The sequence below is a fragment of the Mauremys mutica genome, chromosome 12, assembly GCF_020497125.1.
Source record: "Mauremys mutica isolate MM-2020 ecotype Southern chromosome 12, ASM2049712v1, whole genome shotgun sequence".
Classification (NCBI taxonomy): Eukaryota; Metazoa; Chordata; order Testudines; family Geoemydidae; genus Mauremys; species Mauremys mutica.
The window spans coordinates 80105535-80119580 of record NC_059083.1 but is presented as its reverse complement, the minus strand read 5'-3'; the positions used below and the strand labels follow the sequence as shown (position 1 = coordinate 80119580).

The 14046-nt window shown below is 55.8% G+C and overlaps 1 protein-coding gene across 8 annotated transcripts; it reads right to left on the bottom strand.

Moving 5' to 3' along the window:
* Positions 1–51: 51 nt before the first annotated feature.
* Positions 52–13995, bottom strand: PDE6G (phosphodiesterase 6G). 8 transcript variants are annotated; one of them, XM_044982997.1, is made up of 5 exons: positions 13841–13922; positions 13055–13193; positions 2804–3008; positions 1895–1935; positions 54–1200 (listed from the first exon to the last, which is right to left on the bottom strand). In XM_044982997.1, exons 3-5 carry the CDS (start codon positions 2947–2949, stop codon positions 1124–1126), a joined length of 264 nt encoding a protein of 87 aa, XP_044838932.1. In that variant the 5' UTR covers positions 2950–3008; positions 13055–13193; positions 13841–13922; the 3' UTR covers positions 54–1123. The 8 variants fall into 8 exon arrangements, 7 of the variants coding, with proteins under 7 accessions (XP_044838934.1, XP_044838935.1, XP_044838933.1 ...); XM_044982999.1 differs by lacking the exons at positions 13055–13193; positions 13841–13922 and adding an exon at positions 12479–12607 and having other exon boundaries at positions 52–1200; XM_044983000.1 differs by lacking the exons at positions 13055–13193; positions 13841–13922 and adding an exon at positions 3639–5493 and having other exon boundaries at positions 52–1200.
* Between the last annotated feature and the right edge of the window lie 51 nt (positions 13996–14046).

Sequence of the window (14046 nt, the reverse complement as noted above, 5' to 3'; positions counted from 1 at the left end):
CAGCTGCCGGCTGCCCCAGCTGCCACGCCCTCCCCTGCCAGCACGGCTGACTCAGAGGCTCCTGGCTGCAGCATTCTCTGCCCTCCCGCCCCCAAGGGGAATCTCCAGGTGACTAATGTTTGCTGGTCCTCGGAGGATGTGACATGCTCAAATAGGGCTTTGTGCTGAGTGGGAAACTGCCCCAGCTGCTCCCTCTGCCTCGCCTCTGGGCACAGCTGTGTCAATTATCCATGGGCAAAGGAGGCCGGGCTCCCAGCTTCCAGAGCCGCTTACACAAGCAGCTTCGCTCAGATCAAGAGACTTCTGTGCCACCACAAAATGCCTTGAACCTTGACCCCCTCCTTTCACCCAAGCAGCCAGGCTTTATGCTACCTCTGTGGAGCCCACCCCCTGCAAGCAGGGAGTTCTCGGCTCCTCCCCATAGGGGGCTGCATTTCCCCGGGGCTGCCTGTTTTGAGACAAGGGGCAGGGGAAGTTTTAAGGAGGAGAGCTGCCTGGCCTTGGGGAGGGGGGATGTCCATCTAAAAGCATTTTCACTGAACAATGGGGAGGCTTGGTGGGGGGTGTGATGCCTGGGTTTTGGCAAGTGCTGGTAATTAGCCCATATAATCCACCCTCTGCAGCTTATGGTAATGTAAAGCTACCCTGGCTCCTGCAGAGAGAGAACCTGCCCCAGCCCTAGGCAGCTGTGAAGAACAGGCCGCTAATACACAACAGAGGGAGGATCATTCTACACCTCACACTGCACCTCCCGTTTGCTAAGTCTGCAGCCCTAGTGAAAATTCCAGGGCTTTCAAACAATTAGCACACGTTAAATGCCAAATCCCACCGGCCTGGCTCCAGCGGGCTGGGCAGGCTGAGAGGTGAATGCGACTGGTGGTACACAGCGTGTCTTGGGGAAATCCTGTGTTAAGCAACCCGTCCAGGCTGCATGGGAGCGTCAAGGGTGGAATAGGCTGGCTCAGAAAGCCAGGTCAGACTCAGAGCAGATTCGACTGAGCGTGTTTATTTGAAAGAGCTTGTTGAGGCTGGTCTGGTCACTAGCAGCGAAAGCGGCTGCAGCCCCCTCTGTATAAATAGTGACACTCTGTGGGCTGCCATGAGAGACACGCTCAGGGGCCGGCTAGATGATGCCGTACTGCGCCAGCTCGTGGAGTTCCAGGTGACTGAAAGCTTCCCAGGGGCAAATCACGGTGATGTCTGAAAGGGGAAAAGCAGAGAGAGGCCGGAGTCAGCGTGAGCCAGGATCTGGCTGCTGTCTGGGCAAAGCCCTCTCCCCAGCACTGCGGCTTGGCACCTTGTCCCTGCTATGGGCACCCCCAGTCCCAATTCAAATGGGGCTCGTTCCATGCCAGCACGTCCTGCCTGTGCAGTGGAGACCGGTGCCACGGGGCTGGGCGCTGTTTACCCAGGGCAGAGCTCTCCCGGGCACTCTGCCTTTGTCACCCAGCTGTTCTGGAAGTTCATTCTTTGGTGCAGGGGGGAAGGGGGTCTGCCAAAGGGGGAGGGACGGGGTGGCACAGAGAATTAAGGCACAAGTTCAAGTCCTGCTTTAGGCCATATGAGAAACTGACCCATGTGCAGTCCCTCCTGGTTCCATTTATCCACAGCAAACCCAGCCAGGGCACAGCTGGTGGCCACGTCTCAGGAGGGGACCAAGGGGGTGGGGAGCTGCAGGTCAGGGCTGAGCTGTGGGTGGGGTGGGAGTCCAGCACAAGCCGTGGTGGAAATGCAGAGGGGGGTTGATATCTGCACAGCTGTGAACCTCTCCCCAGGGCTGAGGTGCATCTGCAGAGCAGGGTGGGGGCAGCCTGGCTCCTGATGTTAATCTCTCCCTTTCATGTGCAACACATTCCCTATTTCCAAACCAGTCAAGCACCAGCTGCTCGGTTACCTGTTCCCAGCCCCTCCATGCCAGGGATGTCATCACCGAACCTGCAAGGAGAGACACCATCACATCACTCTCCCTGCCTGGGCTCAGCCTGGAGCATCCCTGCCCACCCCCAGTGATCTGTGACCCCCAGCTCTGCGTGGAGGGGTGTGAGATGAGGGGCTGGCCAGAGGGAGCCTCTCCAGCAAATATCCCTCACTGGCCAGAAACCCAGCCTTGAAAAAGCCCATTGCGTTAGTCCCCAGCACCGTAGGGCAGTGGGTGCATGTGGTTCTTTGCACCCTAAGGGAGAACTGAGCTCTAGGCAGTTCACTCTGGGTGTGGAGCCTTTGCAGAAGACCTGACACCCAGTCTGCTCTGCAGAGGCCTGCAGAATCCCACTGCTGCGGTGAACTGCCGAGCCCCCGGCTGGCTGCGTCTCCCTGGACGTGGTCAGTGAACGGGCGATGGGGTGAGAAGACCTTCCCGACTCTGGTTCTCGGTGCAATGGGTGGTCTCCTCTCATTTGGCTGCTGTTCGGGGCACTTCTTTCTCTTTGTTAAAGCCCCCACCAAGGTCTCCCTGCTCTGGTGCCAGCGGCTCCCCTCCTGCTGCATTGTTGGGCTGTCCCGGTCAAGTCCCCTCTAGCCTCACGTGGGTTCCCCTAAAGACCACGGTTCAGGGGGAGAGTGGATGGGGGCGGAGCAGTCTCACAGCAGAGCCCCGCCCCTGAGGTATCTGGGGGGTAAATGCTCAGGGGTTGCAGCTGTTACAGCTGGGGGGCAGAGCCCAGGCCCAGAGGTTAGTCCTGGCCAGAAGGGGCTGGCAGTACACTGAGCCCCTGGGTTAGGCCAGTCACCGCAGGCCCTGCCTGCTCACCGGTGCAGGGAGACCAGAGTCTGCGAGAGCAGCACTCCCACCCTACGTGCTCACCCTTGGGTCCCCTTCTTGGGTGGCTTGCTCTTGAACTGTCTGGTTTGCCTCTGCTTGAATTTGGGGGGCCCTTTCCTGGGGGTGGCTGGCCCTCCAGTCACCCTGGTGGCTGACTTGATCTCCAGCTTGGGGGGCTCCAGGCTCATGGCTGCGGTGGGGTGTCAGCAGCTGGTGCAGTCCACTGGCTCCAGGTCCCGGCTTCTCCCTGCAGGTCACACGTTTGGAGGCAGAAAGAAAGAGAGAGAATTGGCCATGTGAGGGGAGCAAGGAGATGGCGGCACTGAGATGGGCCACCAATGCAAACGTACTGCCGCCTTCCTGGGTGGCTAGTGGCAGCTGGACGTGGTCTGATCTAGACCCAGCCCCCTTAGCCAAGGGTGTAGCAGCAGGCTCCTCAACCCAGCTGCTGCTAGAGGGGGGAGGCAGCAGCACCCCAGCGGGGGTGGGTCACCCAAGGCTGCTCGCCCCTGGGAGCAGGGAATGTGGGTGCCAGATGGGTGGTGCATGGGATCACACCTCCCTCTAGTGGCTGACTCACTCACTGCCTGCCTGTTAGTGCGTTAGCTGGTGGGGCAGGGGATGCGCTTTCCGGTGCTGAGCAGCCACAGTTCAATCCCCACCCAGGACCCTGGACCGAGGTTTTCAATGCCCGCAAGGGGCTGTAGCTGCCCAGCTCCTGGGAACGAACGGGAACTGGGTGGCCAAGCCCCAGTGAGCTCTGGCCCTCCCGCCCAGGGGGCTGGTGCACACAAGAGGCCAAGAACAGAGCTGGCTAGCTAGGGAGTGGGGATGCGACCCCTCCCATGCCCTTTAAACGAAAGCTTTAGCCACTCACCAGCCCAGGGCGGGCCAGGGCTCCGTTCCATGGCTCAGTGACCCACTTGCCAGCCCCCCCGCCCCTGCTGCAGAAGAAAAGCTCCTGCAACCTTGGAACTGGCTGAGCTCAGCCAGCTCTAAGCTCCTTATTGCAAGGACATTGCCAGCACTAGGGAACGTGGGACAAAGCAGGGGCTTTCGCGTCTGTTTCTTTAAACAGCAAATCCCTGACGTTACAACTGTTTGCTCCTTCTCCCCTGACCTCCAACATCCCAACTCTCGTTCCAAGCCTGTCGGGAACCTGGGGGCAGCGAGGGCTGAATGAATCTGGGAGGCTCTTTGCTGGGTGCTGTTATTGCTTCTGACATGGGCTGGGAGCAGCTGGTGTGCTGCAGCTGCTTCTGGTTGCCGGTGTCCTGGCAAAGGGAAGATCTGAGCATGCAAGGTCAGCTGGGACCAGCACTGTGCAGAGGTCTCTTCCCGCCGGTTAGTGCTCAGAAAGCCCTGGGCTCACACGCTTAGCCGTGTGCATGGCGGATAATGTGCCACAGCGTGTTACCAAGGACGGGAGCAGCACCTGCGTGGGACTGAACTATCCCTGCTGGCTTGTTTTAAACTGTGCGTTTGCAAGGACAAAACAGGTCCTTTCTCCCTGGGACCGGGCCCTGAAGTCTGCCCTCCAGGGTGCTGAGCCAGCACATTGGTCAGTATGGGCTGCTGCAAGCACAGGAGTTATTGGGTCCCAATTGAGCTAAAAGTCACATATATTTAAAAAGACAAAAGATCCAGGTCTACAGATAATGCGTCGCAAGATTAGCATTAAAATGAGCTCTCAGAGACCGTTCACTGTGGACACTGCTGGTTGCATTTCCCTTCTCCTGGGCAATGAAAATAGCCTAGTCGAGAGCCAGTTTGATCATGTAATGAGAGACTGTCCCACAATTCATACCCACCGAGGGGAGAATTAAGGTTACATGGGAAAGCTTAATTCTGGCATTTTCTAGCTTTTGAGGGAAAGGACGGAGCTGTTGGGAGATAAATATAAAAGGGACATGATGAAAGAATACAACATGACTGGAGAGAGAAGGCAGGTAGGTGATTTCAGTGTATCCTTCAGAGCACAAGAGGCCACTCAATCAGTGAAAAGCAGCAGATTTAAAAGCAATATAAGGAAAAAGTTTACACAGGGGCCAGTTACCCTGCAGAACTCATTACCACAAGACGCCACTGAGGCCACAAGCTCAGCTGGACCCACAAAAAGACTGAACACTTCTGGGGGTAATGAAAACATCCATGAGTTAAAAACAATCCCCCCCCACCCGCCCCAGTATGGAAGGGCCCTAACACCTCATGTTTCAGGCCATGAGCTGACCTTTGAAAGGAGTAGGTGGAAATGTTACCCTATAATTGCTCGGGGGTGGGGTGGGGGGAGCTTCTGAAAAAGCTGGGGCTGGCCACTGGCGTAGATGGATCCCTGCTCTTGTCCAACCTGCCAGCTGGTGGGTTCCTGCGCTCCGCTCGCCAGCCTTAATGCTGTTCTTTTACTAGTAGCCGTGTGGGACCCAGTGCTTGCACGGTCAGTTCCTGTGCAACACGAGACCGCAATAACTGGGGAGGGGGAGGGGTGCAGCATCCATGACTTCTGCTCCGGTGTTAGCGTCAAGCCCGATTGTACTGGGAACCCAACCTCGCCTCCCGGTTGCCAGCTCTCATGATTTTATCACAAGTCTCAGCGCTGGTGTCTTTCTTAAAACCCCAGGCCCCCTGCATCATGCTATTACGCAGGAATTTCAGCATAGTGATTTTCTAGCCCTCGCGGCGGCACACTGAACGCAAGCCCTAGAGGCTCAAAGACCAGAGAAATAATGAAAAAACCCTCCCCCATTTAGTATTTTTTAAATCTCATTATTTTTAAAGCCAATCTTGTATTTTTTTGGGAGGGGAGGGTGCTGACTCCTGGTTTCTTGAATGCTTGGGGTTGGTAAATTACTCTCACTCCGTTGTTTCTAATGGAGGGGTTTCTGCAGCAGCGTCAGTCTTCTGTGCCCAAGAAACATCTCTGTTCCTGGACGTGTGGTCTGGGGTGAAACAGCAAAGCATCGCCAGTTACAGTCACTCCCAAGTAAAACCACAGGCGGTTTAGCAAGGCCTATAGAATTTGTGAAAGGAGAAATGGGTTTTTAAAGGCCAGATGCTGGTCTCCCAAAGCCTGTGGGCTAGTATGCTATCCCGCAAGCAGCCTCCCAGGCTACTCAATAGCCTACTAGCCCCTGGGCATCGAGAGGCCAGATTCTAGCTCCTACTGTTTATTTCTCGTGAATAAATGATCAGAGTTAGGATGTGCCTACAATGACGCTTGGGTCTTCAACAGCGAGTGCTGTTACACAGCCCCTTACCTGCGAGGGATTTCAGTGACCCCCTGACCCAGCCACCTGTGCAGTTACTATCCGTTCACAAACCCTGCCCCTTCAAAAGACCGTCCTGGCTTCTGCAGCTGCGGAGCAGCCCATTCACCCCCCTCTGTGTCCTGTAAGTAGAGGCCTTCCCTTCCCTTGCCAACGCCTCTCACGGCGGGGAGCCGGTCTGGGCTACTAGGCTGGAAAGGGACCCAGGGCTGCGAGTCAGGAGACTTGGATTCTAGCCTTGCCTTTGCCGTAGCTTGATTACATGACTTCACCGTGCTCTTTATCCCGCTGGCTGGCGGGCGCATTCACACTAAGCTCTGTGCGCGCGCGCACGTGTGTGCAGCCCCTAGCACACTGGGGCTCTGATCTGGCCAAGAGCCGCTAGGTGCTGTTTCAATGCAAATAATAAAGTTAAGCACAGGTGGAATCTATTAAGCAGTCTCCTGGGCAATAGTGCACGTGCCTGTTTGCAGGATAGGGGCCAGGGTCAGCAGCTGCTGCAGGTCCCCTCTCTAGTCAGGCTTTAGTTTCACTATTGTCTCAGGAACATTTGGGGACTGATCCACAGCCACTGAAGGCAGTGGTGAGTCTTCCCCGCAGCTCAGGGGCTTCGGAGCAGGCCCTCAGCACCTACAGCCACAGCAAGCCAGAGGCAAAAACTTCTGCAAACAACTGGTCAGATCTGTGTATCCTGCCTCCTCTGCAAATCCCGAGCGGCGCTAATCTGAGCAGGGCTGCTCTCCCCGGCGGCTGGGCAAGATGTCGATACTTCTGCAGATACTAGCCGTGGGCTAGCAGGCCTGATGGGGCTGACAACAGCCCCAACTTGCTCCATAACAAATCACTGCAAGGGGAAGGGGAACAGGTCGGCACTTGGGGCTCCCGCCGGCAAGAGCAGCCAGTCAACACTCTCCCTTTCAAAACAGTTTAACAAAACCCAGCCTGTTTGCAAAAGGAACATTTCCCTTCTCGCTGAAATGTTCTATGACCCACCCCCCGCCGTTTCCAGGGGTTTTCCCCTCCCCTGGATCCACCCACCCCACTTCCCAGTTTGGAACCAGAAAAGGGGAAAGAGCAAAAACCCAAAACATTTCAGTTAAAAAGAATCCCATAAAATTAATGGTTTAAAGTTTTTCTTTGAAAATTCACCCGTAGTGGCCAGCTCTGGTCCTGAGCCTCTGGCTGCCCCTCGGAAACGGACCGAGCCGCCCAGGGGTTTGCTACGGGAACGCGGCGGCTCCGTCAGCAGCCTGGAAGCACCCCGGCTATTATCTATCTGGTTCTTTGGTGCCTGTCCAGACTAGCCACCTTGGACCAGTTCATGCCAACAGTCTGATAAGACTCGAATCCGCCTCGCACCGGCTATCGGCACCACGGCCTAGTAACAACCCCCTTCGCCCCTCCAATCACTTGGCATCCACAGCGGAGGGACCGACTAGGATTTTAAAGCCCAAGGAAAGGAACTACAGTCTCATGCAGGGTGGCAGAAGTAGACGCAGCCAGGGAGGTGAGCGAGACGAAGGCTGGAGCACATTGATGCCTTACGTAAGAAGCTGAAGAACAGCTGCACTTGATGTGTTGAAAGCAGTGGGGATTACTTACCCCGCTGCAGATGTTTCCCAGGGCCAGCTGCACCGGGCTGGCACTAGCCCCAGCCAGCTCTGACGGTCCGCGTCCTAGAGACGACACTCCGATGGTCCTTGCGGGCGGGTGGGTTTATTCTGCTCCTGGGTAATAGGATTATGACCCTTCCTTTAGAAATGGGTAAGCTGCTCTCATTTCTAACGGGATGTCCATCGTTCGGGGTGGAGGAGATGAGCATGTGGTGAGAGGGAGGGCGTTGGGGTCATGCTCTTGTAAGACACTGTCTGCTCCTGCTCAGTTGATTGGGTATTTGATTGTTCCGAGGGGCATTTGCTTGTCTCTCTGGCTCTGCCCAATATCTCAGTGTGGAGTGGGGTGTTTGGGGTAGAACAATTCCTAGCAAATAATTTATCGGCCGGATTTTGCCTCCTCTTCAGTTTAAAAGCTTCTTGTTGGGAGATCCCTGGCTGGCAATCAAGGAGCCGGGCATTCCCGGGAGCAGACTTCGGCCTGCAACTCGGCTGGGACAAGTATTCCCGACAGCAGAACTACTCTGAGCGCAGGATCCTTGACTGGCCCTTTCAGAACCTGCTGTCAATTTCAAATGTGCTTTGCACAAATCCGCAATATTGGGCTCAAATGGGCCGATTCTCAGAACGCTCCTGCCATGAACCACCTAGAAGACCGTGCAAAGCGACTGCAACGGGGCTCAGAAAGTGAGCCCAGATCTTTGCAGCGTTCACCAAGCTCTGCCTACGGGCACATGACATTTCCCTTCCGACTCATTATGTGTATTGCCATATGGTTAGAGGGCCCACCCATGGATCCCAGCCCATTGCGCTAGGTGCTGCATGCACATGTATCCATCAGACAGTCCAAGGAGCACGCAAGCTGAGCAAAGACATTAATTAATAGCAGCTATAGTGCAATTAGCGTGACACCAAACAAACCAGGAGACGAAGTCCCTGCCCCGAGGTTCATACGAGACAGGAAACCCCATGCTACGAGGGATGGGCCCGACTCAACCCATATGGAGCCCAAGCTGCTGTCCGATCTTGAAAAGCAGCGAGGTCACCAAGGGCCTGGGCCTCTGGGATGCTACCCCATACGACAGCATCCTCCTGGCCGAGGCTAGCAATGCTCTAACCCCTCCTGTGCCCATGAAGTCAATGGAAGCCACAGGGCCCTGAGCCACTTGGAAACAATCAGACTACTTACCTAGCAACCAAGCTTGGACTCAGGTGCCTACCTTTGCAAAGGCTGGCCCTGGCGCTAATGCAAGGGGCGGTCCTGTCTGGTATTCTTAGGAACCTAGGCATTGCCAGAGTGGAGCAGAAGAAAGGGTCCACCTACTTCAGTCCCCAGTGCTCAACCGTGGCCACTGCTAGCTGCTTCCGAGGAAGGCACAAGAGGCTACATAATGGGCACGTTATTCCTTATCTGTCCACTGGGGAAGTTTCTTCCTATCCCCTAGTAGTGAAGCATGAGAGTTGATATCCCTTCCCCATTTTAATCCTATCTACTGTCCCGGCGGATGTTCCCCATTCTCCATAGGGCTGTCTAATCCTGTCCTGACCACTGCTAAGGTGTTGGCCCCAGTCGACAAATATCTGTGACAGGGAGTCCTATGGGCCAACTGACTGTCACGCATTAAAAAAAAGGATTTCTGATCACTGCTCAGTTTCTTGGAAAAGCAACTCCTTGGTCTTTGCCCAGGTTTCCTGTGGAAGCACCAGTCTGTCTGCTGGATGAGTATCATTCCAAAGCTAATCCCCTTGCACTAAAGCAATTAGAAAAAGGCATAATCTCAGTACTCTTTAATTGAACTTCAGGCCCTTCCACTAATTACAATTAGTTAGGCTTCGGCAAATAGGATTATGCAAATCCAGGAATGTTTTAAGGACACCAGCTGAACTGGTTACTTTCTGATAAAGACAAGGACCCCTGTTAATTATTGATTCCATCTTGAGTTTTATGAGTGTAGGCTGCTAAATAGCTAGCAGGTCTTAGTGGTACCTGACTTCATTAGCCAGATTCTGCAGCAGGGGTGGGTGGGGGTGGGGGTCGTGGTTTTAGTTTCCGTCAAGATTTCATTAAGAATCTCAGACTCTGCAGCCAAGCGCAGCAAGGGCACGGCTCTGGCGGGCAGAGTTTTAGGGGGGCTGGTGCTTTCTGACACAGACCCCTTAGCAAATGGGAGAAAAATGCTGTCATTTAGCACAAAGAATGAGGGACAGATTCCTCCGCAGCCCCTATACACCACTCCAGGGTGCCCACGGAGGGTGGTGCCAGGTGCAGCAGGAAATTCCATCGGTGCAAAGCACTGCACCACCCCAAGCACCTCTGGGTCAGCTGCCTTGCTAGGCGTGGTACAGGAGGTGGGCCTCCACAGCACATGCCACTACAGAGCTTCTGTGCTTTGCCACATGGCTCAGTAGCCACTAGGCAGCTCTTGGAAGGTGCTGCAAATTAGAGCAGCCCTGCAGCTGCTCTTATTCATGCCTGTGCCATTTTGACCACCACAGCAGCCCCGATGCACAAATGTAGCTTTAAAGCCCCCCATCCCCCTCACATGCCAGGCTATGCCTCCTGTGCTGCATCTCCTGGAGGCAAGGAACAGACTCTCTGCCATCCTCCTCCATTCATACAGTGCGCGTTCCTTCACAGAGGCACAAATCCCTGAAATGCAGCCACATCTAGGGGCGCAACTCCACAGCCATTTGCCAGCGAACCATTCTCAGTGGAGACAGCGAAGGCCACTGTGTGCAGTGGAAGCAACAGGGTGGATTTAAGGAGGCAGCAGGCAATTGTTCACACTTGAATCGGAGCAGGACTCCACAGTAAAAATCACACACTGACCTAAGACCTTTACCAACCTGAGCGGTCAGCAGGCTGGTTTTAGATCCCACCTCAAAAACCTGCACCCGCCGTAGCACAGAGCCCCCTAGCACCACACTGGGGCAATGGTCCAGCACTGACCCCGAGGGAACAGCTCTCTTACACTACCTGGGTTTTCACAAGCTGATTACCCCTGCTCTTGGTGAGAGAGGATCACATGGCTGCAAGCCCCCTTCCGGCAGAGCCCAGCACTGCAGCTCTGCATTCAGCTGCAATTTTGATTGTAAAATCCCCAAAGTTGCTTTTTGCTGTTGATTGATCTCTCTAGCAAGCAAAGAAACCTCTGGCCCAGGGAAATAAATGCTCTGCTCTCATCTCACAATTCAGAGCTAAGCCAGGCTGTTCAGTGCACTGGACTCACCTGATATGTTTTGGGGGGAGATCTCCAGGTCCAAAGTGTCACTAGGGATCTATCGCCCCCTTACAGAACTGAAAGGGGACCCACAACCAGCAGCTGATTTATACGCTCTGCCCCCTGGTTCTACTGCCGTGAGAATGTCTGAACAGAAGAGGGTGGGACAGACGTGTGCCTGAGATGGACACAGCCACCTCTGCAGAAGGAGTTTCCTCTCCCCTCCAGGAAGAGAAGAGAAACCCCATTTGCTGTTGTTTCTTCATGCAAGGGAACCTCCCCCATTCTCACAAACAGCTTCAAAGTAACAGGAGAGGGGGCGAACTCACTAAAGAACCAACCAAGTGAGGGCACTGCCTGGTGAACAGGGTTTTAACCGTGTGTGGACCAGGATAGCTTCCCTTTACTTAGCGACAGCAAGCCTGGCAGAGTGCAGACTATACAGTCAGTGCAGGCTCAGGCGCCAGGCTAGAGCTCCGGTATTAAACCTTCGCTGAGAAGGGGTCCAAAGGGTCCCGGGTTTCGTGTGGCTTCGCCCTGTTGCTAACACAAGCAGATCCAGCTTTCTCCTTGCAGTTTATCCCATCTGCAGTCAATGGTCTAACGTACACGCTTCATTCAACCGTGATGCAGACAAAATCCGCACGCTCACTGCCCGGACTGGGTACTTTGCCCTGACTAGGCTGGGGTGCCAAGAGTCAGCTCCAGCCGTCTCGGGTTAACCAGAACAAGCAGCGTGGCAGAAGGCTGGTGCCACTGCTTGGTACCTGCTGAAACCCCCTTGTGCAGGGACAGGTACCCACGCTGAATACAGTCAGCTTTGAGCCCAGCGGGCCAGCAAATCCCACTGGCCCAGGGGAAAAGCCATTTCCTCAGGAGGATGAGGGGACAGGTTACAAAGCCCAGCGAGGCCTCCTCTGAGAGGAAACGCTGGGCTCCGGCAGCCAACCCCATCTGAGGGGCCGACATGACAGAAAGCCTCAACAAGAAGCGCTTACAACATGCTGAAGCCTCTAATAAGTTTAGAAAGAGGCAGCAAACAGGGGGTGCTAAAGGGCTCCCAGGGAATCGCCGGTTATGCACGAGGCTCTCCAACTCCAGCCACCCAGCAGCTGGGCGAGGAAGCAGTGCTGAGGATCCAGAGGGGAGCACAGCTGGCCGTGCATCAGGGGAGAGAGAGGACTATTTATCCAATCCACAGCAGGGTTTTAAGGAGGGCTAAGGGACTTAAACTCCCAGAGAATGTGGGATTTGGGTGCTGAATTCTTTGTCCCCTTTGGGATTCCCAGCCTAGATATTAAACAAACACTCTTAAAGCAGCGTGCGCCAGGAGCGACTCCACTGGGTTAAGCGTGAAGTAGGGCCAGGTAGGCGTTGCACAAGCCCAGAACAGAGACACGCCTAGAAGAGGTTCACATTTTTAAGCACATGGGCATGAATTTATTTTCACCCAATTTCCGCCAAGTACTGTAACTCATACCAATAAATAATGGCAATCCTGTCCCAACCGGTAGTCAAACTGGGCTCTTGAGCTCAAGAACCAAGCTTCAAAGGAGATGGACAAACTATGTTAAATGAGGAGCCTTTTCGGAGAAGGGTAATAAATAAATATGGGCTCGCTCGCTCTCTGGAGTTTGTCGTGTCATGGGAGAGGAGGAGCCATGGCAGGAGCAAACAGTGTAGGCTGTGAGCATCAGTCTTTCTTCATGCGGAATCGGATTTCCATCTTTAAAATCATTTTAATGTTCTCATCTTCTATGTGCTTTTCCACAGCTGCTAAGGCCTGTTCTCCCCCATCCTGGTAGTGTTTCTGCAGCTCCTCTACATATGCAATCCAAACGCAGTTGTGGCAGCCACTCATACAGCAGTTAGTGGGGGGAAGGAGCGTTGGGGGCTTGGAAAAAGGGGGCTCTGTGTCTTTCAAAGGCTCTGAGCCCCCCGCAGCACAGGGCTCTCCGTCACTCTGCTGGGGATCAGTCTGAGAGCCATCTCCTTGGGTGTCCGAATGGCTTAGATGGTGGCTAAAATCTGCTTTTGTCAGGTCCACGGAAAAGCTCCGAACGCTGCAGAAGCAGCTTTTTAGGTGGTCTCTGCGAGGGAGCCCGTCCCAGAAAGGAAACCCACATCTCTGCAGCCTCCAGCGCTCCGTGCACCTGAAGAGTTGTAGATTTACCTGGCAATGAATAACAAACTTACAAGAGATGTCGAACTGTCACATGCCGAGGGCTCCGCACAGCCGGGTCTGGCCCATCGTTCTGACGGCCATCTGTGCCGATGGGACTATCCACGCAGCCCTTGGGGTGGGCCCAGCAGCGTGCAAGGCTCGCAGGAGCAGCTCGGGTGCAGGGAGAAAGGCAGGATTCGGTCCACCAAGTGCCCTCGATAACCCCGTATTGGGGATGGAGGAGATGGGTCCCAATACAGGCAGGAGATCCCTCCATCCCCATCCAGCCTCCTTCCCCTTCCCCCCTACAGCCCCCCTGCTCCAACCCTGCTCCCCCATCCAGCCTCCTTCCCCTTCCCCCCTCCAGCCTCCCTGCTCCAACCCTGCTCCCCCAAACAGCCTCCTTAGCCTCCCCCCATCCAGTCCCCTCCCCCCTACAGCCCCCCCGCTCCGACCCTCCTCCCCATCCAGCCTCCTTCCCCTTCCCCTCCAGCCTCCCCTGCTCCAACCCTCCTCCCCCATCCAGCCTCCTTCCCCTTCCCCTCCAGCCTCCCCTGCTCCAACCCTCCTCCCCCATCCAGCCTCCTTCCCCTCCCCCTCCAGCCTCCCCTGCTCCAACCCTGCTCCCCCAAACAGCCTCCTTGGCCTCCCCCCATCCAGTCCCCTCCCCCCATAGCTCCCCCGCTCCGACCCTCCTCCCCATCCAGCCCCCCCCCAAACAGCCTCCTTCCCCTCCCCCCACACCGCCCCCCCGCTCGAACTCCAGCCCCCTCCGCGGCTCCCTCCCCCGCTGCCTCCCAACCCGCCCCGGCGCTCACCTGGGGACAGGCCCCGGCCGCGCCGCTCCGCCCCGCCAAGCCCCGGCCGCACCGGGCCGCCCCCTGCAGCAACATCCCGGCCGCGGCGCCCTGACAACGCGTCTCGCCTCCGCGTGAGCGGCAGCTTCCTCAGCCAATAGCCGCATCGGTTCCGCCCGGCGCGAACCAATAGTTGCGGAGGAGGACGCGGACCAATGGGCGTAGGG

Coding starts and splice junctions, on each gene's coding strand:
- PDE6G (XM_044982994.1), bottom strand. CDS start 13,915: ATGTTGCTGCAGGGGGCGGCCCGGTGCGGCCGGGGCTTGGCGGGGCGG. Junction 13,032..13,840: donor CGGCCGGGGCCTGTCCCCAG/GTGAGCGCCGGG, acceptor ATTCATTGCCAG/GTAAATCTACAACTCTTCAG.